The sequence below is a fragment of the Ptychodera flava genome, chromosome 22 (genome assembly GCF_041260155.1).
Source record: "Ptychodera flava strain L36383 chromosome 22, AS_Pfla_20210202, whole genome shotgun sequence".
NCBI lineage: Eukaryota > Metazoa > Hemichordata > Enteropneusta > Ptychoderidae > Ptychodera > Ptychodera flava.
Genome location: NC_091949.1, coordinates 30,416,452 through 30,439,569, shown reverse-complemented (window position 1 = coordinate 30,439,569; position 23,118 = coordinate 30,416,452). Strand labels below are relative to the sequence as shown.

Below are 23,118 nucleotides of genomic sequence, written 5' to 3'. Positions count from 1 at the left end.
ATCTGCGTGAAATCTATTGAACATGTAAATGTTATTTTTCTATCTCAAGTCGCTGACATTGAATATTTATTTCGGATAAACACACAGCGACGTTACTGGACATATTTTCTCTTTGAATACAGTTACAACTTGATGTAAAGCGTGTCTCTAAACAGACGTCTGTGTAAAAAGTTGGCTCAAAGTTTCCACTATAAAATCATTTTCCTTCATAATCAAGTATGAAAAAGGTAGTGTAAAGTGCGTTACAAAACTGAAACACCAATTACCTATCCTTATCGACATTGGAATTCAAAATGGCCACTTTCCCTGTACCAAATATACATGGAGAAAATGTTTTTTTGTTTTCACGAAAACAAGGTGTTCAAAGCATTTACTCCCAAGGCTTAACGATGAATCCACATTGGAGCACGCAGACAAGAAAATTACTGTTTATAGTGTCCCTAAAACTGCCCCAGAGGCTCATGCTACCTTGAAAATACAAACTCTGTCTATTCTTACTCCTAATTTGACATTTCTGCTCGAGTGAAATTCTGTACAAATAGTAAATTAATTTGAATATTAGGTTTAATATTATATTTGATTTAATAACTGTCACGGATTATAACATTGAATACAATCCAATTACTCATCCTAGGGCTTCTGAATGTACAAAGCTAGGATGTGCTTGTGGGCTATAACATTGTTTGCGTTTTTTATAGCAATCATACGATTTTGATTTTGATTGGATAATGAGTTTAAAACACTTCGCATGCTTTCATACTTCATAAAGAGTAAGGTTTCGTCAAGATGCTGGTTGACATTCCTATCGATAATATGGGCTATGATGTCACATTTTTTACGGTAACTTGTAGAACTCAGCATTTGCCTATTTTTTCGTAATTACTTCACTGGCGCAACACAAATAACCACCCGAGGCAATTCTGACAACTTTGTAGTTTTGAACTGTGCTGAAATTAAAGCGACCCCATGTAACCCTTTCCAAGTCCCAGTGGCTTGATACTCGCCATGCCATACGAAGAACAGTTTGTAGCTAATCGTTTCCACAAGGATTCTTGACGTTTTATGATGATCAAGTTTCATTTTCTTTCAATGCTTTACGTTAAGATGATTGCCTTGTAAAACTTATCCTAATTACTCGAGTGTTGAGCACTTAAAATGACTGTTGATGTCGGTACGTAATTTTTGATTTACAACCCATTCTGTGCAAGGTCCTTATATTGCAGTGACACAGAAAAGAAAATTGATAGAAGGAACAATAAGAGACGGTACAATTTTAATTGACATGTGTCAATTGAAATATTCAATAAAACCAAACTACATATTTATCGTTTCCATATGTTGTTTCGAATCCTACATTTTCATATAGACAGCAACTTTGTCAAAACGTTTGCTACTGATATAACTGAGCAGAATGTCTGCTGACTCTCTTGTTCCTGTGCCCTCTCTATCAGTGTCTACCTATCTGCCTCTCTGTCTCCTCGTCTCTCTATAAAGTGAAGTACATGCACAGCCAATGAAAGGAAACTTTACATGTTAGTACGAACTGTGTCCGGACTTTGATGCACTTTGAACAATGAATGTGTACACACGATATCAAACACTAAATTCCATACAAAGAGGAATTTTACAGCGTATTGTACGACTCGTACGAAGCATCCCTCACCGTGTCAGGCATTGAACTTTGAATGTTAGTTTCAGTGATGATACCGCAGTTTGGAACATTTGCCACTCATCGATGTAGAGATCAGGTGTTTCGATTACGTACGTGAGTAAAGTGTCTAAAACATAACGAACTAACTTAACAAACATTGGTCACCTTAAACCATGTCCATTCGGCTGTTATGACGTCACTTATTTGACAAGTATAAAAGGAAATGTGTGACGGCACCATTTGTGGAGCAATCGTAACTCAAGGGTGAAACAGTCACATTCTAGACTTGCAGCGAACAGAAATCGGCAACGTTTTGAATTGATACCATGATTTAGTATATGTGACTCAGTATTGAATTTGTTGGTATGAAAAGAGCTTTTTGTGTACAATGGATGCAAAATGTGTAACTTGCTATAGCCTTTAGTAAATTCAAAATGTTGTGAACATCCATCTGTTGAAACGACGTTAAAATTAAGCTGTTTTTCATCAGTGTTCTGAATGTTAACTCACGGACCAGTGTAGTTTCCTCTTTGTCAAAACGCACAACACACAAAGCCTCAAAGTGCGCACAAAATGACAATAAATACCTCTTTTGTTTCCTGGAAGACGACCAGCCGACGAAATGTTCATTCCATGTGTTATCACACATGTAAATGATAACAGTCAGTTTAATTCGGCTTCGCTGGTAGCAACCAGGGTACTAGTGTGATAAACAGTGTTCTACCTTCAACACAGAATTACTGGAAAAGCATACTTTCAGCAGACGATGATTTTCTCGGACAATAGTCTGATGTTTAAGTTGTTGTACGTTCCCTTTATTCATTTTCTTTGGGGTTAGTCGCAAGTTTCTTTACAGGCATTCGGGTCGCTCGACTTTCTGCTATGGAAATATTTTATAAGACGATAGATGACATACACCAATCAGCAAAACATTCTTAATTCATTTCTACACTTGTCAAATGCAGTGAATGTCCTCAACATCAACAATTTGTGAGGACTACCGCTTCACTGATGTATATTATAATGTTACCTTTTACTTGGCAAAAGTACAGTGTGGCAGAGTTCATTTTCTCACATTCCTGGTCGCTTGGAGTGCGGGATCGACAGTGTGGGAAAAATCGATCCCACACTCTCAGAAACTGTCCCACACTCTGCTGTAAATATTACATGAGCTCTGATTGGATGATAAACAGTCTGTTTTGTTCGACGCGCAAAATGTTATCCAATGGCACGACGAGTAACACACAGACCAGAACTACAAAGTAAGCAGGTCAAAGTACAGTGGCAGACGGCAGACTTGTCACGATTTTGGATAATGTTGTACGTGTTCAATGTGAATTTAACGCATTTTGTGGTCATGTGAGAAAAAGAATCTCACACACCAAGGACCTGGGATCAGATTTCTCACACTCGTTGGGGATATTTTGTCTCACACGAGCCGCAGTCCCTTCAAAGGTGCAGTTGCCAACTTTGAAGGGAGAAGTTTATTTCATTTTGATCTACGGTATGTATCTGTTCTCCGTGAACGGTATAGTGTGTATATTGTAATTTCTGCGGTAAGCTTGATGACTTATGCCTCTTAAATAAAACTTTTTATAAGACTGACATCGGGAGTCAATATGTGATTTAGCGAAATTCTAACACGACACGTAGCCCGAAGGGTTTAATGTTTATGTCGGCACCCCCAAGTAAGCACTGTCCCTAGGTTTCGTTTACCCTCGCTCATTCACACACGTGAAAAATTCAAACAGTTTCACGTTTCATTGGAAGGAGTCATGAAATTACCGTTTTTTAGTTACATTCTTAAAATAAACATTACACAGAAGACAGAACCAATAGCACTGGTAACAATCGATTGATTTAAAAATCTTGCTTGCATTTCTTAAGACCACAGATCAAGAAGGCTCGATGTGATAGTATAAACAAATTCGCAAAGAAATCAACTTATATTGTCTCGTGCAAATTTATGTGAGGAATTCTCATGTTTGCTCTTACTGGCATGCAGGCAAAATATCTTCGTTTTAAAGAATACTACATGCGTATTGGTTTATGCGTGTATCTTAGACTGACCAAATCTGTTAGATCAATTTCAGATCAAATTCGTGAAAGCGGTATCGGCTTAAGGCTAATGTGAATCCGTTATCATGGGTGTAACTTGGTATGAAAAATGTTACAGAAATTGATATTTAGCAAATTGACCGGATTGCCATGGGGTTTCCAATTTTCTATATCGGTAGAACTGATCGATATGAATTTTGGAAGACCAGATGTGACTCAACCTCCAAACGAACCAAACATGTCGTGTATTTTGCTTTCTGCGAATATGTGTTCAAATCCTCCAGTCATGTAATCAGAGACCGGTCTAATTTTATGTATCATTAATCTCAGACGATAAGCACAATTCGTGCTTATGTAGCACGACGGATATTTCGAGCAAAAATCAAGACTTGCATGAAAACCAAATTTATTGTGAAACTGATATTCACAGTCGTTTTTTATCAAGTCGCAACCATATCTCAACGTGAACCATGTCACAACATGGATTACAAACTCAAAGATTTGTGACGACCTATCGATTAAAATTTCGGCACATTTCTCAAAACACAGCCGAAATCAATGACGGGATATCATTAAACATAAAAAAACAACAAAATTCACAATTTAGGATAAGCCACAGTAATATGGTGAACTTTTTATCAGGTCAAAGGTCACGGGTGTGCCTACTGCTCCTTCACAAAATATTTAATCTAACGAGATAAGGCGCATGGATTTTCAAATGGTCCAGTTTTTCAACTCCTACTCCAATTTAGAAATCATACTTTATCCATGTGAGTTATAACAATATGTGCGAACTTATACAAAGCAGAAGGTTTGGTTACTGGTGTACCCACAACGAGAAAAGTGAAAATGAATTACTGCTCTAGTCTTAAACATTATCTACTGATTTACATCCATCATTGTAATGGTTTCTCATCATAAATGCGAAGGAAATATACAGCGAATATTTAATCATTTTAATCTGTAAGAGTTTATTCATAATCTTCATCATCTTCAGTTTCCTCAATTTCCGGTGGTGCAAGAATTTAGTATCGGAAACGAAAGTGCGAGGGAGCTGGAGAGATAAGAAATATGAATATTAAATCGACCAAGGTATGTAGATTTCATCGCCAAAGCGGGACATGTTCGAGTTGCTGTTCACAAATGGCATTCATTAAAACTTAACACTTGGGATAATTGAGTATGGCGCTTCTCTTGGTAATTGTGAAGTGGCAAAATTTAATCAATAATCACTGATGAGTCAATACCGGCCGTGATCAGCAACACAATGTTTTCTGTGAGAATAACTATAATTTCATTTTTATAAGTCAGTTTGCCCTTCAAATTACCAGTAAATTTAAGTCACATGACTCTTGCGATGGTAAGATCATTCGAAAGGGAATAAGCGCAGCAGCTCAGAATTTCTACGTTTGGTGTTGAGTATATGTCCCGCAAACAATAAATTAAGTTTGTGTTTGCCTCTTTGAAGAGTTATATCTAAGTTTGACGCCACTATAAGTTTTCAAAGAATTGAGAGTTGCTTGCGCAAAAATAGTTTCAGCATACATCACGTGATAACCATTTCACATACCATGCTGAAAGCACGCACTGATCACGTGAGCTTTGGAAAGTACGCACGCAGCCTCCCCCCCGAAAAATTTACGTCAAGATTGATGTTGATCTTCCTAAAGGGAGTCAATTAGTCGAGAAAAGACTCGCGATGAATTGATAATAAATGAGGGTGTCGATTATCAAATCAGTATACTGTGCTAATTGACTGACAATTGACCCGGATGCTGATGTTATCGATCAGAAAAGCACACTAACAGGTTAATGGTACAATGACGTTTTCCGCCGAAAACTGATAAAGCATATCGTCTGCTATTTTTGGATAAAACCATGACGAATTTCCCGCTTTAAGATCATAAATCATATCGTCTGCGATATCACTGTAAAATGTCGAATGTCTGAGAAAGATATTCGTTCTTTGAAACTTGTTCGTGATATTGTTATAATGAACTAAAATATGAATTGAATGATACTGATAATTCGTCTTTCGGTTCCATCAGGAGAATTTTAATGCGACGCAAAAATTTGACATAGCTATGCGTAGCTGATTTCAAAAGCGAGAGAGGTCGTATATGTGTCTTGGCATGGTAAAGCTTCTTATTAGGTATTTAATAACATTTGGTAAAATGCTACGCATGCGCGCTCACTGTTATTTTTTAATCCAACTTCTATTTGCATTCTTATCATACCTAAGTTTAATTAGTCTGTTTTATGACTTTTGGTCTTTTTGTTCCTGAGTGTGTTTTTGTACTTCTTTCTGTATTTTTTGTCCTAATCTTGGCACGTCCTTTTGCCTTTTAATAAAGGTATTATTATTATTATTATCATTATTATTATTATTCTACTGTATTTTGTTAGTTTCTTGACAGTCCGGCTCATATATCGTCGGTTTATACTATCTTACAATGAAATTTTATGTATCGCCCTTGTTGCTGGCAAATACACAACAAATCTTAAAATTCAGAACAGTTGAAGTGCAAAGTAATGACAGGGTATCCGTGGTTTTGAAAAAAAAATACTCTGACAAAACATGCAATCACTAGCGAATGCCTGCATTTACATGATTGTCGAATTTGACTCATATCAATTAATTTATAATGTCATTTAATTTTTCTACTCCCAATTTTGAAAGTAAATTGCCAGAAGTAAATAAAAGCTTTCATAGTCCACGTATAGCTTTAAATTAATCATTCTTTGTGTGTTCAAAGTTTAGTGTAATAAGTTGAGTTCTTTGAATTAGTCTTCCTAACACGTGTAAAATTTATTTATGCCGACATCTTTACCGATAAATAAAATGGCACATTTTTGTAAACATTCAAATTTCGAATACAGACTCATATTTTCATGTTCATAGATTTTGGATTGTTGTAGATAAATATACGACCTACATGGTTGGTACTTCATGTTGATAAAATTAAATATGATATTTTGACGTCTTTGCATTGAGTACAGAAAACATTTGAAGGAAGAGAAAAGGACAACGTTAATGAAATGATCAAGTTGAAAGTTGGCCATTTTAATAGTTGATGAATCCAGCAAAATATATCTGGCAGCTTATAATAGCTTGAATTCTGCAACTGAGAACACATCTAAATTCTAACTCAATCTATCTCCAAAAAGTGAAATGACAGTGAATTGAGAGACGCAATGTTATAATATTATCGATCGATTGACAATTTTTAAGCCATTGGAAGCTAACGCAACAGGCTTGGTAAAACGTTGGCATGATATTTACCATTAAACATTGTTACGCCGATGAGATACGAGATCGTTCAAGACGGCGTGGGCAGGGTTCCAATAACGTTGGTCACTATTAAACAATGGCGCATGTTTACTTTCAAACTGTGTACAAAACATCAGGTGAACAGCCAGAGCTGGAAACAGCATGAACATCATTATTACGACAACGATTTCAGTAGCTTCTAACCGAAAAAAAGTTTAGGAACCAGTCTTAACTGAAATAGTTTCCTCTAAAAATTGTTTGAAATCGTTTGTGGGCGATGAACAAAACGAATTATGAGGTAGTAATGATTGACAGACGCAATGTTATCGTCACGCATGCTCAGTAACTTTTCCAAGGCCAGCTCACTGGAATTTCAGAGTATGACGTCACGCATTTCACTTAACTCGACTAATTTAATGATTTAATTTTGTAATCACTAAGTACACAGTAAATCAATCTTGGAATTATTCATTTTATTATGCAGCTGAAAATTCCTTTATGGTTCAGTAGGCGCTTATCAATTAGCGGTGCTATGTTTTTTCATGCAATGTTCCGACTAAGATGCAGTCTGCAACTCTAGGGCCAATAAAAGGTTTTCAGAGCAACGCTTTCTGTCGTTCCGTAAAGTTTAGTGTTAATTCGTGCACATCTCTACAACCGTTTTCTAATTTCCGTCAAGATTATTGATTCTACAGTAGGACCGACAATTTCAAATAATCATCGAGGGCAACCCAAAACGCGGCTTTCTTCTGTAATTAAAAGTAATCATTTCAAATGCAAAATTGCAAAATCTTCACACATCAAAACGATGCAACTCATGGTACATATACACCAATATCTTTTCAGGGATATAGATAGCTAGATGCGGACACGAAGAGAAGCATTAACACTGAATAACTTGCAGCATAATATCAGAGTGTCCGTTGACGGACACTCGTACTTGAAGTAACCTTAGGGGCTATATGTGTCTGTTGACGGACACTCGTACTTGAAGTAACCTTAGGGGCTATATGTGTCTGTTCAAGTAAGAAGAGTAATCAACTTAAAAAACCGCATGGTTCACCAATTATGCATGCATTCCATTTGCAAGAGCTGTTGGGAAAAATTTACATTGCAAATAAATCTTGGATAAAACTGCCAGTGGACGATATTCTGTCTAGTTTACAAAAATACGTGACGAGTATACGGAGGGCGAGTATTTTGCTTCTCTGGCAGATAACGGCAGGATGAATCGACCCGATATTTCATCTGCTAAATGGGTTTCATTCTGTAACATCAGAGGGTTCAACAAGGTCTCAACTTTTATTGCGAAGCAATCTAAAAAAAGTCTGCATCTAGTAGATGAAAAAGCAGTGAATCGGCGTGTTTCCAATCAGCTTCATTTTATTCTGCAAGCATCCAGTAGAGATTTAACGTAAACCCCACTGTGAGGGCCTAATCAGAGGTTTCTCAGAACGAAACTTCGCGGTTACCCTCTCTTCGAATTAAACAACATTTGCAAGTCAATTAAGCAAGGTGTGTAACAAATTCTCCGACTTTTTCCCGGCTGCAACGGGGAGTATTGGTACATTAGCGTATTATGGATAATTATTAACCTGGTGTAAACGCGAAAAACGCTTGCTCGCCGTGACGTAATATTGCATATGGTTTGTGATTAACTCATCTCCGAAAATAAAATTAGATTAGGGAGTAAATATAGGATGGAATGGTCAGAGATTCCATCGTATATTTATTTAAACTTTACTATGTAAAGATCACCTAAGGATAAATGCTAATATGTAATCCAAGGAAGCGGTGACATTTAAGAGTTTAATTTTCAAGGAAGTGCTTCCATATTTGTCATAAAGTGGTCTCCAAAATAATTTGGACACTCATGTGAATTAAGGTATGTATGAGTTAAATGGCAAAATTCCAACACATCAATTTATATATTAATGGTTCTATGTGCATCGTATTCTAAAATAGAAACCATCGGTTATTGTGTAACAGATGTGTTCAGAGTAAGGTATTTTGTGTCTGCGTAATCAAATTTCAGCTTCACTTGAAAAAATTCCTTCTCATGCTTGGCGGTAGTCTTGCTATCGAAATACAAAATGGCCATTGCAATCACCACACAGAATAGACAACATGTGAAGTGACGTAACATTCTGTGCAGTGAATATCGTTTCGCTATTAAGTAATTAGGTGCCTTTCTGTTAGTCATAGGATATCCTGAAAATGTCAGTTTGTTTATCTGTCTGCTGACGATTTTTCATGTCGCAAAAGTTTTAGAGAATAGTGGAACTAGGGTCAATTTCATCTACAGGTATACCATTGATAAAACAGTCCAGAGGTTACGAAACAGAAGTCAGTTTCTGTGCTTATTTCGTAGTCTATAGAAGGCAAGGAAAAATAAATATAATGAAATAGCATCAATTATTACATTGTTGTCTCGTAGACGATTTCTTTCTTTGGTGGCTGATACTGTAATGTTAGCATGGACCACAAAAGCAATGCATGTACACCTTGTACTTCGTGCAAACGTCATTACTGTCGATATGAAAGTGTTTGGATTGTTTCTATGCTCTAATTGATTCGAACATTGCGTGCGAGCATACACTTAAACTCAGTGCAAGATCGCCCTGAGCACGATGCTGTGTCCACGATTTTACATATCTCTTTTCAATGGTACGCGTACAAAAGAGAAGAAACAACAATAAAAAAACAATCAAAGTGCTACAACAGAGACATCCGTGTCAGATAGCTTGGTAGGTGCTCTGCAGAATTCGTCGATAGCTTTCTTGGTCGCTATGGCGTACCAAAATACAGGAAGATCAATCCACTCGCATAAATCTATTGTCTCAATGTGTCCTTTGAAAGCAAGAAATAGCAACGTGTCTTGTCTAAGCTGTGATTGAATTATGACACACCTTACGAAAAAGTCTTCTGTGGTCCTGTGATCTCTCGTTACGAACAATTCCAACGTGTTTGTGTCCACCATTGGAATTGTTTGTGCCAACCATTGTACACAAGTTTACCATGAAATCATATTGTGATGCAACCAAAAGCAATTCAAAAGAAGAAAATTGGAAACGAAGGTGGCGAAATGGACGGGTTTGACAACTCCGCCTTCCAACGATATTTCAGGCACTTCAACGTAAAAATATCTACAGTATGAAGTAGTCTGGCAACACATAATACAGAGTTATCGAATTATATGAAGGAGCAAAACGATCAATGTGCATACAGAGAAAAAAACTGGAGGATTTCTCTCTTTACCGACAGTAAATCTGTGTACTAGAATTCGTTGATACCATTATCCTCACGATAGATAAATATCTAGAGCAGGAATGGCACGCTCTTTCAGCCCGATCACCCGGCGTGACTCATTTCTTCAATTTAGACTAAACAGAAGTAATCAGGAAGATTGGATTGGAATTGCTAAGCCTCTCAAGTACTCTGATTCGCCAGGCAAAAAGTTTCGACAATCGTAAAACAAAATGGTCTAATAATTTGAAACGAGCGCCGAAAATTCAAAACGAATGAAATTTACCACTGACTGTTTAACTTTGATTGTTGGATCTGGTTTTCACCGTATTCGACTGTGTTTAGACAAGTTTTCACCCCGAACCCAAAAACATGCATCAAAAATTGTAATTTGGCAAGTGTTCAATACAAGTGCTTTCCCATATTTACCGGAGACCACTTTTGTTTCTTCCGATTCACCTGCTGTGATGTAGTAGTTCCGCGGTAATATGAGAGCTATTTTGTTTCGGTATAATTTCCTCTTATGTTTGCTAGAAAGCTGTAATCAAGCGCAATCTTGAACTGCGCTAATAATATTTCAGAATTGAGTTACCGGAAATACAATAATCTAAAGCAAGTGAATGACAGCTTCCTTAAAAGGGTGTATCGTTTTGCTTTTAGCGACAATAGCTAGCAACCATGTTGTTAAAAGGCTGGCGGTTTCAAACATTCACACGGATACGAAAAAGTGCATAATGCTGTCTACCTTCGGGCTGGAAAAACTTCAGTTGCTGTTTTTTTTATATTAAATTGAATTTATGCTTTCTAGACGACTTAATTGATTAAAGAAATCTAACTTACTATATACTATTCGTAATATGAACTTATCAAAGGTAATTATTTCATTATAAGTTAGTTCTGAAAGATTTTGAAAAAAGAATAATGACTTTTATTCAGGTTGATATGAAAATCGAAACGTAAGGTTTACAATCATAGTATTACTAGTTTTTAATCTGCATGGTATTCTATGGTTACTCCAAAACGAGGCTGATAACAATCAGACAATGTTTGCCTTTAAAGGTATCACCTGTAATCTAAATATGCCCATATATGGTCAAAGGGGCGTTCCTTGGTATTCAAAGTGCCCATGTGTGGGCGCTGTTTTTAAAAAGCGGGCACCCGCTTAAAATCTGTGATTGGTTAGATTTTCTCTTTCCATGGTAACTGTGGCAAAATTGGAACAGGTGACAGTATACCTTTAAGATTCTTATCATTTCCTTCAGTTTATTCACCTGTTCTTGTAGTACTCTGTCAAGTGTGTACGTGTCATCACAGTGTCGCTACACGTGAGGAAACAAACACAAACAAACAGAAAACGTTCAAGAAGTCTGATAAGCATTTGTTCAAGCTCTGCCAAGAAATTCGCCATACACGTTTCTGTCCAATGCATTCACTATCGTCATTGCTTCAACGACTTCCGTATGTATTCATTTGCAATATTTTGAACGATTTCGTCTTTTTTTGTTAGAATAATATGTCATGGCCACTTAGACAATCACGCCCTCCAACGGTGTAATTCAATGCTTTGTTACGTTTGTACCACTACAACATAATGCATAATGTTAACTGTTCCGTCTTTACTGAATGTTGATAATATGGAAACTTTTGCCTTTTAAAGTACCTCACAGTATCTAATGATAAAAGACGTAATGAAGTGACACAACGCACGTACTCCGTTTAAACATTGGCAAATTAAAAAAAATTCTGCGTTCGATTAACCAATTACAATTTAACTGTATTTCAGATTATCAGTCGGGATAGAAGACTCGGGTTATTGAAGACAAGCAAGTAAAAATCGAATAAACATTAAAGGGAAGTGACTTCAAGCCGTCATCTTTACCATCACCTGCTGGCGGAGAGATCACAGTACATAAATGTCCCGGATGACAAACTCAATGACCAATGGACATGCAAATGATGATGATGACGATGATTTTACTCAAGAAGTTAAGCCGGTTGGTAACTTTAATCATTATGTTTATCATTTTGCTAAAGTCATCTCCCGCACAATAACATGACGAAGGGAGTTGAGATAACAAGTTATTATTTCACTGGAATAATAGAATCCCACACCCCAACGGGTTGGGATGGAATGTCTCACACGAGTTGGGGAATTCTGTCTCACACGAGCCGAAGGCGAGTGTGAGACGGAATTCTCCAACGAGTGTGAGACATTCCATCCCAACCCATTGGGGTGTGGGATTATTTTTCTCACGTCCCTCCAATATCTTTAGAAAAATGCACTTTATTGTGGTAGTTTTATACTATCAAAAAACAGCACCCGATTGCTCTTGTTTCATTTGTATCATTCCGCACAGAAAAATGAAGTTCCTTTCATTGATGTGCATATCAAACACGTTAACATGTATATTACCGATATGGCAATTTTGTTTTGTTGGTCAGCCACAAAATTCTCCAGGTCATCCGAGGAAAATGTTGCGAAACAGCTCTAGTGGCCATCAGTTGATGACATTGCGTGATTGCTGTCGTCTGCTACAGCCTCGTGTGCAGATGGCTCGCTCATCGAAGTCTTTTGCTAACTGTATCGCTGTCAAGTCAGTTCTTCTCCAGAAAATATGTCGACGAGCGTACACAGCCGATAGGTTTGTAATGGCCTGAATTCTCCCGTTACAACATAAAAGCGGTCATCCTCCGTGTATTTGTTGCCGACGCTGACCGTACTCAAATCTAGAACAACCTGTTCACTCTGCGGTTCAGTCGTCTGTCAGCTATAGTGCCAGTTGTACATTACGCGACGTTTTATTCGTCAAATAATTCGTGCAGAGAACTGGGCGCTGAGCAAAATCGACCAATCAACATACGTTTCACATACGAGGTGTTCGTTCGCGCAACAATACAGAGTGTGAGAACAAATTGATCTCACACTGGTGTTCTCACACTCCAAGCGCACTTGGGACGTGAGAACGGTATTTCCTCTAATTTAATAAAAATTACGGATATATATATTCGTCGATTTCAGATTTTTGATGATTCTTTGACTGCTAACTTCTTCCCTGCCGCAATCTGACCTGGGTAATTTTTACGTTTCCGGTAGTTGCTTCCGTCGACACTTGCAGCTGTGAAGCTGTCGTCTAGCCCATCTGTGCTTCATTCATCTCCATCAACAACATGAGCGGAAAATATTTATTCCTTTCCATTTTATGTGTTTAGAGGTAATGGGACCAGCACTTAATTGTTGTGTATGCACATTCAATTCAGTAATTTCTCGTTCGGATTCGAACCCAAAACATACCTCACCAAGTCACCTAGCTAAGACATCACAGTCAAAATCGCTCGGCTAGTGGTTCAATAACCAAACCATAATTGTTACAATTTTTTCTTGCTGTGACTCATCAACACGTTGTAGAGTTCATTAAACACTTGCATACTCTTACTCGTTATCATACATCGCACATAAACGTTATTTCACAGCAATGAATACATAGCCAAACTGGTCTTGAGGCAGCCTCGGGGACAATCTTTCCACCAACAGAACTATCAACCAAGGTTAAAAAATTCCGAAACTTCTCGATCGTATTCGAAGTCAAAACATACGACACCTTGCGAAGACATCTCGATCGCAGTCGAAACCGCCTGGCTAAATAAAAACCCTGAAAAAGAGTGTTTTACGAACTGTGTAGGAGTTTCACCCGGGTCTGATAAAATGAGTTTGAAAATAATCCCTCCACTCACGGGACTGTGGTTTGAAATAAAATATTAGTTCCTTCTTACTATAAATTTTAAATTTTGAATTATCACACACCATAGGCCCTGAAACGCCTCACTGATTCAAAAGTGTGATATTTTGTTATTGCCTCATGTGCCCCAGCTGAGATCCGAAGCCATTCTAATCAGGTTCTTTGAAAAGTGGGTAAATTTGCATGGTCGATGGTTTAATTGAAGCTGTCGACTACTTTCATAGTAAGCTAATTTTCTTTCGCATAAAGGCCTGCAATCGTAGTGCTTACTCACATGGTGACAATAACTCTTCTCTTTTGGAAAGCTTTAACTCATGCAGCTTTAAATAACATTTATTCATCAAGCTTCTTCTTCATCAAATAGAACAAGGTTTAAAGAAAGTCACTAACATCCACCCCATTATACTTTAACGCAAACATTTCACATTACTTCAAATAATTAAGAACTTTTAAGAAGTTGCTAATATCTTTACAAGTCACACGTGTCTAACACCTGTACTTGATTATATATATATATATATATATATATATATATATATATATATATATATATATATATATATATATATATATATGCTTTCCGCTTCATGCACTGTAATTTCCAACGAGAACATCTGCATACTTCGAGATATATATATATATATATATATATATATATATATATATATATATATATATATATATATTAAGAGTGTGTGTATTCATTGCACAACTTTGTCAAGTGTACATTTTGTATTGTAAGAAGCCGATTATAGAACAATTACCAGTTCAATATTTGACTCTTAATTTTCCTCCGAGACGAGAAATAAAACAAATGTTTGCAACTGTTACCAGGTGTATTGAATCATTGTTTACACGTGTGATAAATCTGTAATACCACTTAGTATGCTTTCACTCTTCAAGTATATTTTTTCGTAACATAATGCTGTGTTTTTTTCGTAAACTACGTTTTCCAGTACTAACACAGTCTTTTTATGTGGCCTTAAAATATGCCTCAAAGTCCACATAGCTTAGCGGGTCTGTTTCATTCGATTCGTGGACAAACTGACCCTTCAAGAGCGCTCTCGCTGAGCTACGAACATCTGTATCACGTGTCCCTTTTTCTGACTTACTTACGTCACCGTCACTATAGAAACAATACAAAGTCTGAGTGACAGCCCATTCACAAGGAGTCATATACGCGAAAAAGTTAGTGGTTTAACCTTGTCCTCCGGAGTCAAAATATTTTTTAAAAAATTTGTGTGGTGGAAATAGACACCAAGTACGTGTATGTTTCCTATCACTGTCTGTATGATATCACTCGCTGAGCGGTCTACTAATTCTAAATTCTATTACGTAGTTGCAGTATTGCTATAGGGACGCACTTTACGCTGTCACTGGTGTTACAAACCAACACTGTGTGCACTGCTACTGGCCAGTGGATTAGACCAGCTCTTTTGTTTGAATTTCAAATTGGACCATTAATTTCGGACATGGAATTTAAAATTAAATACACGGCGATCTACATTCTACGACGTATCTTTTAAAGATTGTACTAAATGCAAATTCGTCGTCGCTTCAATATTTCATGAAGGAAACCAGGAAATATTTGCTTAGCAACTATCCAGCTTGCAAAGTTAATCGCGAATAATTACACCAATTGGCGTCGTGTTGTAATAGTACTCCCCACTCTTCATTGGCGTAGTCAGCTAGAATGATGTTCACTTCCTACAAGACGAGGAATTACTCTCTATGACGGAAGTATGCAGGGAAACGCAGAAGACATGAACGGTGGTGACGTTGTAAGCGTACGTATATTCAGCAGTTTATTTAGCAGGGCTGCTTCTGCTCTAACCAAGTTAAAACTATGTTAACGCATAGACCCTCGTTTTTCTCGAGGGTCTATGGTTAACGGTTATGGCGCATGTCCCTCTAAAGGCACACAGAAAATGTCTGATAGTTTCACGATAGTCCATCTCTTGTTGAGTTTTTGAATTGTGGATAGGTTTCAAAATACTCGATTGGTGGTACGCTTTCTTGTCCAATAGCGAATACCCATCTAGTTTATAGTATATTTAGCCCTTTTTTTTCCAATACCTGTGTATGTTTTCTCTTTGTAATGTGAGTCAATGCAAGCGGACAGTGGCAAGACACCGATGAACGGACCTCGTTTATAATGTTTAGCTTCACTAAACGCATTTCCCATGGGTAGAATTCATTTACTTCGGAAATGTATGAAACGAAATTAATTATTTGAAGCAGGTACGTTCTATGATTCTTCGAAATTAAATTGAATTTGATATATTGTGACAAGCGAATCTTAACGAATTATCCATGAAATGGCCCGTAATCAGACTGTGTATATTCAGGACACACCACTTCGTGAAGCATGGTGATATACCAGACCTTACTTCAATACCACCATTATTTTATTCATGTCGACAAATTTAACTTTTTACGTCGTAAAACGTAAAGTGCCGCAGAGAAATAAACGTCCAGGTAGCCTGGACACAGCTTCCTTTAACACTATTTCTGCCAGCCAGACTGTGAGCTCAAAGAGCTTGACGGTTCGTAGTTGACAGAAACGTGATTGTGTCGTCCCTCGGATTGTTTTGACTTCTGGATTCTTATACACGCATTTCACCGATATGTATGAGAGAGGCTGAGCAAAGATTGGACTGCACAACTCTCCTAGTTCATTCAGTTTTGTTTCAGAAGGCGCACACGTGAAAATTTCATATTTCACAGTGTGTACATGTAGGTGGGACCCGGTGTCATGTATGGAGCAACGGTAGGGGTTCAAAATAGGATCGAATATGTAAACCTATTACCATTGTGAATAAAAAAAAGCTGGACGAAGACTAAAAACATATTTACCCTTTACCATCAGTAAACTCTATTTCAGAGACCATTCATGTTGCATCAGAATTTCAATTTGAATTGAATGTAGACTGTGTGTCTTGTAGGGAGCAGAAGGTAAACACTAGTAAAACATAGGCTCGAAATACAAGCCAGAATGATTTTTCACGGTGTTAAAAGGAGAAACGGAGGTATATCGAATTCCAAAAGATATACGCAGGGAACAGAAATGAAACTACACTGTGAGAAGGTATAATTGTATTCACAACTTTTGCCTTACTACATGTTAATAGCAGTTACAAAAGCTAAGATAACATTTGTTTGTAGTTCTCTTGGAAATCCACACTTAAAAGAGACACCCTATTAAAACTCTTCCTTAAACTTAAACGGGCTGTGTTGTTTTTGATATTTGAAAACCCAAACACCAATAATACTTGGTTCAAACATATTCGTTCTATATAGCTACTTGGTGTGTTATATAAGTGTGATGAAAAATAAACTTTGGGTCAAAGGTCAGCTTGACACTAAGATCTATTTCATTTGTTCTGTCTTTGTAGGAGCCTTTGCCAAAACTGCCCGTTCCTCCTCTGATGCCAACACTAGAGAAATATTTGAATATACTGAAACCAGTGGTAAGCGAGGAGCAGTACAGGAGAACATCACAGATTGTTGAAGAATTTGGCAAATCTGGGGGAGAGGGAGAGCGATTACAGGAAAAACTACTTGAATATGCAGAAACTCAGACCAACTGGGTAAGAATGCCTGATCATTTCAGTATTTTTATTCTTTTCAATTTCACTGTGTTTTGGACCTAAGTTAAGATAGACAACCTCGTGCTCACAGAGGATTTTGCATTTTGAAGTATATTACCTACCAACAAATATCAAATGGTAACATTTTATGACGCTCAAATATTAATTATTTCTGGTAAAGGTACACTTTTTATCGGCGGATCTGAGTATATCGATTTTAAATAGTGAAATCCCATAACTATATTCTAGTGCACTGAGGATAAATATGTCACAAATACATCTTCGGGTTTCGTTTAGTTTTCCTTTGTATGGGTTTATCAGATAAGTGATTGTCGATTGAATACAAAAACCAGCAACAGAACCAACAATGGCAATGACATTGTACAGTGTCTCCAAAATATGAAATTATTGGCAGAATATCATCGTTATTAATGAAACATTCTAGAAGCCAGTCAGCGACACGATAGGCTTAGCTTAAGAAGCGTAATTAGGTATCACTTTCCGAGCCGCGGTACATTCATACAGTCATTTTTTGTCGAGAATGACACAAGTATTTTTATCACGACATCTATCTTCAAGTATAAGTATTGATAGGTGAAAACTTACAGAGAACTTGCTTGTATGTTCATAGTGATGTAGGACACATTGATGTGATTTACGTCTGAAAAGTTATGTTTTAAGGATGCAGGACAAGTAAAGGGTCAGCCAAGTATTAAATTGTCTGAAAAAATTGAGCTTGTAACCCCATTCAAGTATTTATTTTCTGAAAGCCTAGATATTGGTGAGTGCTTTGATTTGTATCTTGTAACCATTGTTTACATAAGGATCACACAACAAAAAATCAAATACCTTGTCAAAACTCGTTTTTCCTCTACCCTGTACAGTGTTTCTGTTTGATATTTGCGTGATCAAGAGTCGTTGTGTCACCGTTACGAGACAATAGCAAAAGCTAGGGCATATAAAATCAATTACAGATATTCTTTTCAAATTCATAACGCTGTCAATTGTTGGTGCTAATTTCGACCGGAAACACTGGAATGTTTGTACAGAAGGTAAAAAAAACCCTCGATTTCTTCGAGGTTATTCAAATTGACTGTAACATGATCCTTAATTGAACCATGGGTACAAAATACATATCACAGCATCGTCCAACATCACGGCCTTAAGAAAAAAAAATTATGGGGTACGAGCTCATCGACAGAAGGCCCTTAAGTGAGCTGTTGTTAACATAACTACTTTTGAGTATGAACGCAAAATTCCGTCAGAATCCTATATGCACAATCACATGCTTTTAAACCATACATCCAGCTGCAATAGCAAGTCCAGTAGAAGGCTGTTGATTTGATCTTCAAGCCTATCAGGATCTTGCATCGAGCGGAACGATGAACAAATTAAAATTTGGGTCGCTTCAGTCTGAGAAGGGGGTTGTCTATATGGTCACTCAACGTTGAGACGCTCATCGCCCTAAATGCAAAGGAAATATTACCAGCAACTGTTCCATGTAAATTAGGCGGCAATGATGGCCATGCCTTTCGAGCAAACAAAATAATCAAAAACAACAAACCAATAGGAGTCATATCAACAGTACCACTCCAGAACATTATCTAGCTGTCTGGTCTAGTTTTTTTTATTCTTTAATATCATTTCGAGACACAAAAATAAGAATAACGGCGCTCGCGTAGATGCCATACTGGAGGTAAGTCCAAATGCCAGCAGCTAATTACGATACAAATCAATTCCTTCCAGGAAGAATGTACTTAAAGGGATAAGCTTATCTGTATTTAAAAGTTGAACATAGCACGGAGAGGTCTCTGGACGACGATAACATCGTGAATGACAGGCTTTTAGGGAGAGTTGCACTTCCAAGGTGCATGCTGTAGTATTTACTGTAGACCACTTGGTCTGGTGGTCCTTCAGAAAGTCTACTCTATGTACGACTTTTAGGGAAGGTATTTGGGCTGACTGCAAGATACCATTCCGGAAGACACGTTAAGGTCGATGTCCATGGAAAGCCAGGTTAAGAACTGCAACGTCTAATTTTAACTTTCTGATTATTTGGCGAGAAAGCATTCATACTGGCTATGTTACATCTTTATGAAATCCACTAAACACCTGTCCGTAGCTGTTATCTAAAATTAGCTCACCATATAGACTGAAGCAATCGATTCGAAAATAGATATTTCAAATGTTTCAGTTTGTTGACGTCATTCTTGTCTTCCTGATCACATGTATCTGATCCAGGAGGGATGCACAGCTTTCCGCTTCAAACAATCGAACAAACAATATTACGTCAGGCAGCAAAACTCCTGTAAGGAGGAGACTCACTGAAAAACGTCATTTCCGGTTTATTTTAGCGTTAAGGGCGGTATGTGGTCAAAGTTACCTTTTAAGCAAACACATACCTCCTAAAACCGAATATTGTGTCCCTAAAACTGCTACCTGCGGTTGGTACAAGGACTGTGTACAAATTCTGACCAACCTCGATATGAAAAATAAATGATCATGAATGCTATTACTTACAAGAAGTGTTTCTGAAATATTCCGCATCGTTTTACCGTCAAAACCAGATAAGAACACTTGAGATATTTTATTCGGTTTTATGGTCTTCAGATGTACCACTTGATTCCCAGTAAAAAAGTCAGACAGATAGCTGGCGCCATAGCAAGATAAACAGTTTTATTAAAATGTTATCAACCAGCCTCATTTTGTAATTAGGCTCTCATGGAAAGTGCCTGCGATAAGACTAAAACTACTGTCTGATTGACATTGTCTAAGTGCTTTACCATTGCAACGAACTTAGCGATGGACGGCTCATGGACATGATGGACCTATTTCAATATAACGGATTAGCTTGATTTACGTGAAACACTTGAAGTTCTTAGGGATCCTCGACAAAGGACGGTAGCATGACAGATATTAAATGCCCTGATGAAGGTACAGTTGTTCAAATGGCAGAATCCAGACTCCGTTGCGATAGATTACAGCGGCTGATTTCTCCTAATACGACTAACAGACGTGACTTAAACCTAAAACAAGGTAATAAGATTCTTTTATCATGAAGTTTGACTTGGCGTCCGGAATTCTTGAATACGAATCCACGAACCCCCCTTTGACATAAAGTAATGAAGCCTGACAAAATTGACGTTGCAGATACTGTTTCGCCATCACACGGTTTACCTCTCACTCCAAGTGTATGAAGACGTGTCTCGAGAATCCTGGCTGCATTTCACTGATCCAATGACGTCATCACCACACATCATGAGATCCCCTTGCTAGTAGCTGATACCATTATTTGTATTTTTTCGCCGCTTTTTCAAAGGGGTCGATTGAAATTAAACATAATATGTATTCCCTTGCTGTTATTTTTGCTGAACGAAGATGGCAATAACACCCAAGTTATTATTATTACATAAATACGGAAAAAAAATCATAAAGCATATTTGAAGGATGGCAGGGTCATGATTTGAAACTTTTATTGAGGCGTGTAGGAGGATATAATCATATTAAATGTAAATTCACTTTGTTGCAAAATGTACAAGGTATATAAGTATAAATTTATGCACGTAGGTGCACATAGATTCCCACACAAAGACAATGAAGATATTAATGTATGAACATTATTGCGAGCCATTTCTCAGAAGTGATGTGGCGAGGCCTCCAATGAACTTTTGATCCAACGTTTAAGGATAACATTTTGTTCGCGACTACAAAACAGTAGGCTTGCCCAAATATGAACATTTTGAAAGTTCCTTACTGAGCTCCAAGTGAGCCCTTTCTCAAATGTTTAACGTGCTTATTGTGAAACTTTGTCGTTTTGACATGGAAATTCGCAAACATTACTAGATCTAACGTATTATTAAATCGAAGTCCGGCTTTGTCTTAATTGAGTTAGTCACGCAGTTTTGAAATTTAATGTTTTTCTCTCAGATTCAAGAATTTAGAGCGCTTTTTATCTGAAGCATTCCTATAATATTTGCTGGTATCATATACATGGAGAGATAATAGTTGCCGTATATATTCAGAGCTAACATTTTCACAAAGATGAACTAATGATATTTTTCTTAACTTCGGATCAAATACGAAAGGAAAATTTTCTAAATCTCTGTAACATTTTGAGCACACGGTGTCCACTTATAACGACCATCTGAAGTCACAGCAAGTTTACTGGTAACAAACTAGTCGTATTAATTTATAGATGGAGAATACACAAATTGGAAATTTTACCGACATAAGCGGGCTTCCTTCAGAATGAGATATCGTTCTAGTATGTTCTCTTCTGGCGGAGTTTCAGAAATACCTTCTCCTGACCAAACATGTCGCCATCGTATAGTAACCCGTTTTGATCGACTCCGAGCCTTGCTGGAACCATTGATATATGTTTTTATTTTGATAATTTAATCAACCGGGAAGAATCTAACAAAATTATCCTCGACTATTGAAAGAACCTATCCAGATTGCATTACAGTGAAACGAAAGCCAATCCAATTTTTGTCCAGTCAGATAAAGGCAAATCAATTTTAGTAGATCGTTCATGTTTACTGATAAAAAGAATGCTATGTTCAAGGCACGCACGTCTAATATTATGTTAAAAGAAAGTCAATATTACTTGTGACAATGGCGGAATCTTTGAAAACCTTATTATAACTGTAGCCTTCAACGTCAAGCAACTTTATGTTGAAATTTGAAAAAAACCACTCCAACAAGAAAATATGCTTGACTATGGAAAATCTGTCTCCATACAGAATATTCCAAGTCCCCATCAATGCAGCCATCTAATGAAATCTCTATGTTGCACGTCTGTAGGTGTACAAGTGGTGGTTGGAGGATATGTATTCCAACTGCCGACTTCCTTTACCAATCAACTCAAATCCTGGTATGGTGTTCCCAAAGCAGAAATTCAATGACCAGGATGGACAACTAAGGTAAGAATAGCAAATCATTTCCTTTCACTCCAATGAATTTTAGTCAGCTGGCCCTACCTTACCTGCGTGGCCAGGTTCTAGCTTTGCTCCACACGGGTCGCTGCCAAACGAACGAGATTTATCTGTCTGTCTTTCTATCTCTTTCGGTATTTGTATTTCAATCTCCTCTCTCTCTCTCTCTCTCTCTCTCTCTCTCTCTCTCTCTCTCTCTCTCTCTCTCTCTCTCTCTCTCTCTCTCTCAGCATGTTGTGCTGTTGTTTTTATTAATCAAACACACACACACATATATATTATATATATATATATATATATATATATATATATATATATATATATATATATATATATATATGTATGTGTGTGTGTGTGTGTATAAACACAAATTACTTTAAGTACAGAGTAATAATATCTGTTACTTAAGTTTCATGCATACTGCAATCTTCAGACAGATGCATGAAACTTAAGTAACATATATTATTACTTTGTACTTGAAGTAATTTTTGTTATTATTTAACGCTCTGCTTTCCGCATCGAGCATTGTAATTTTCCCAAGAGGACATCTGTATACTGATATATATATATATATATATATATATATATATATATATATATATATATATATATATATATATATATATATATA

The 23,118-nt window shown here is 37.1% G+C and overlaps 1 protein-coding gene across 2 annotated transcripts in view; it reads left to right on the top strand.

Annotated features, from left to right (window-relative positions):
- Window positions 1-23,118, top strand: part of LOC139123170 (choline O-acetyltransferase-like) — an 85,934-nt gene that overhangs the window by 38,802 nt on the left and 24,014 nt on the right. Inside the window, exons 2-4 of one of the 2 annotated variants that reach the window (XM_070689241.1) lie at window positions 12,010-12,220; window positions 17,359-17,553; window positions 22,357-22,475. In XM_070689241.1, coding sequence (XP_070545342.1) covers window positions 12,140-12,220; window positions 17,359-17,553; window positions 22,357-22,475 — 395 coding nt within the window. In that variant the 5' untranslated portion in view covers window positions 12,010-12,139. Of the gene's footprint in view, window positions 1-12,009; window positions 12,221-15,309; window positions 15,751-17,358; window positions 17,554-22,356; window positions 22,476-23,118 lie in introns of those variants that run through there. The other variant, XM_070689242.1, reaches the window with a different exon arrangement.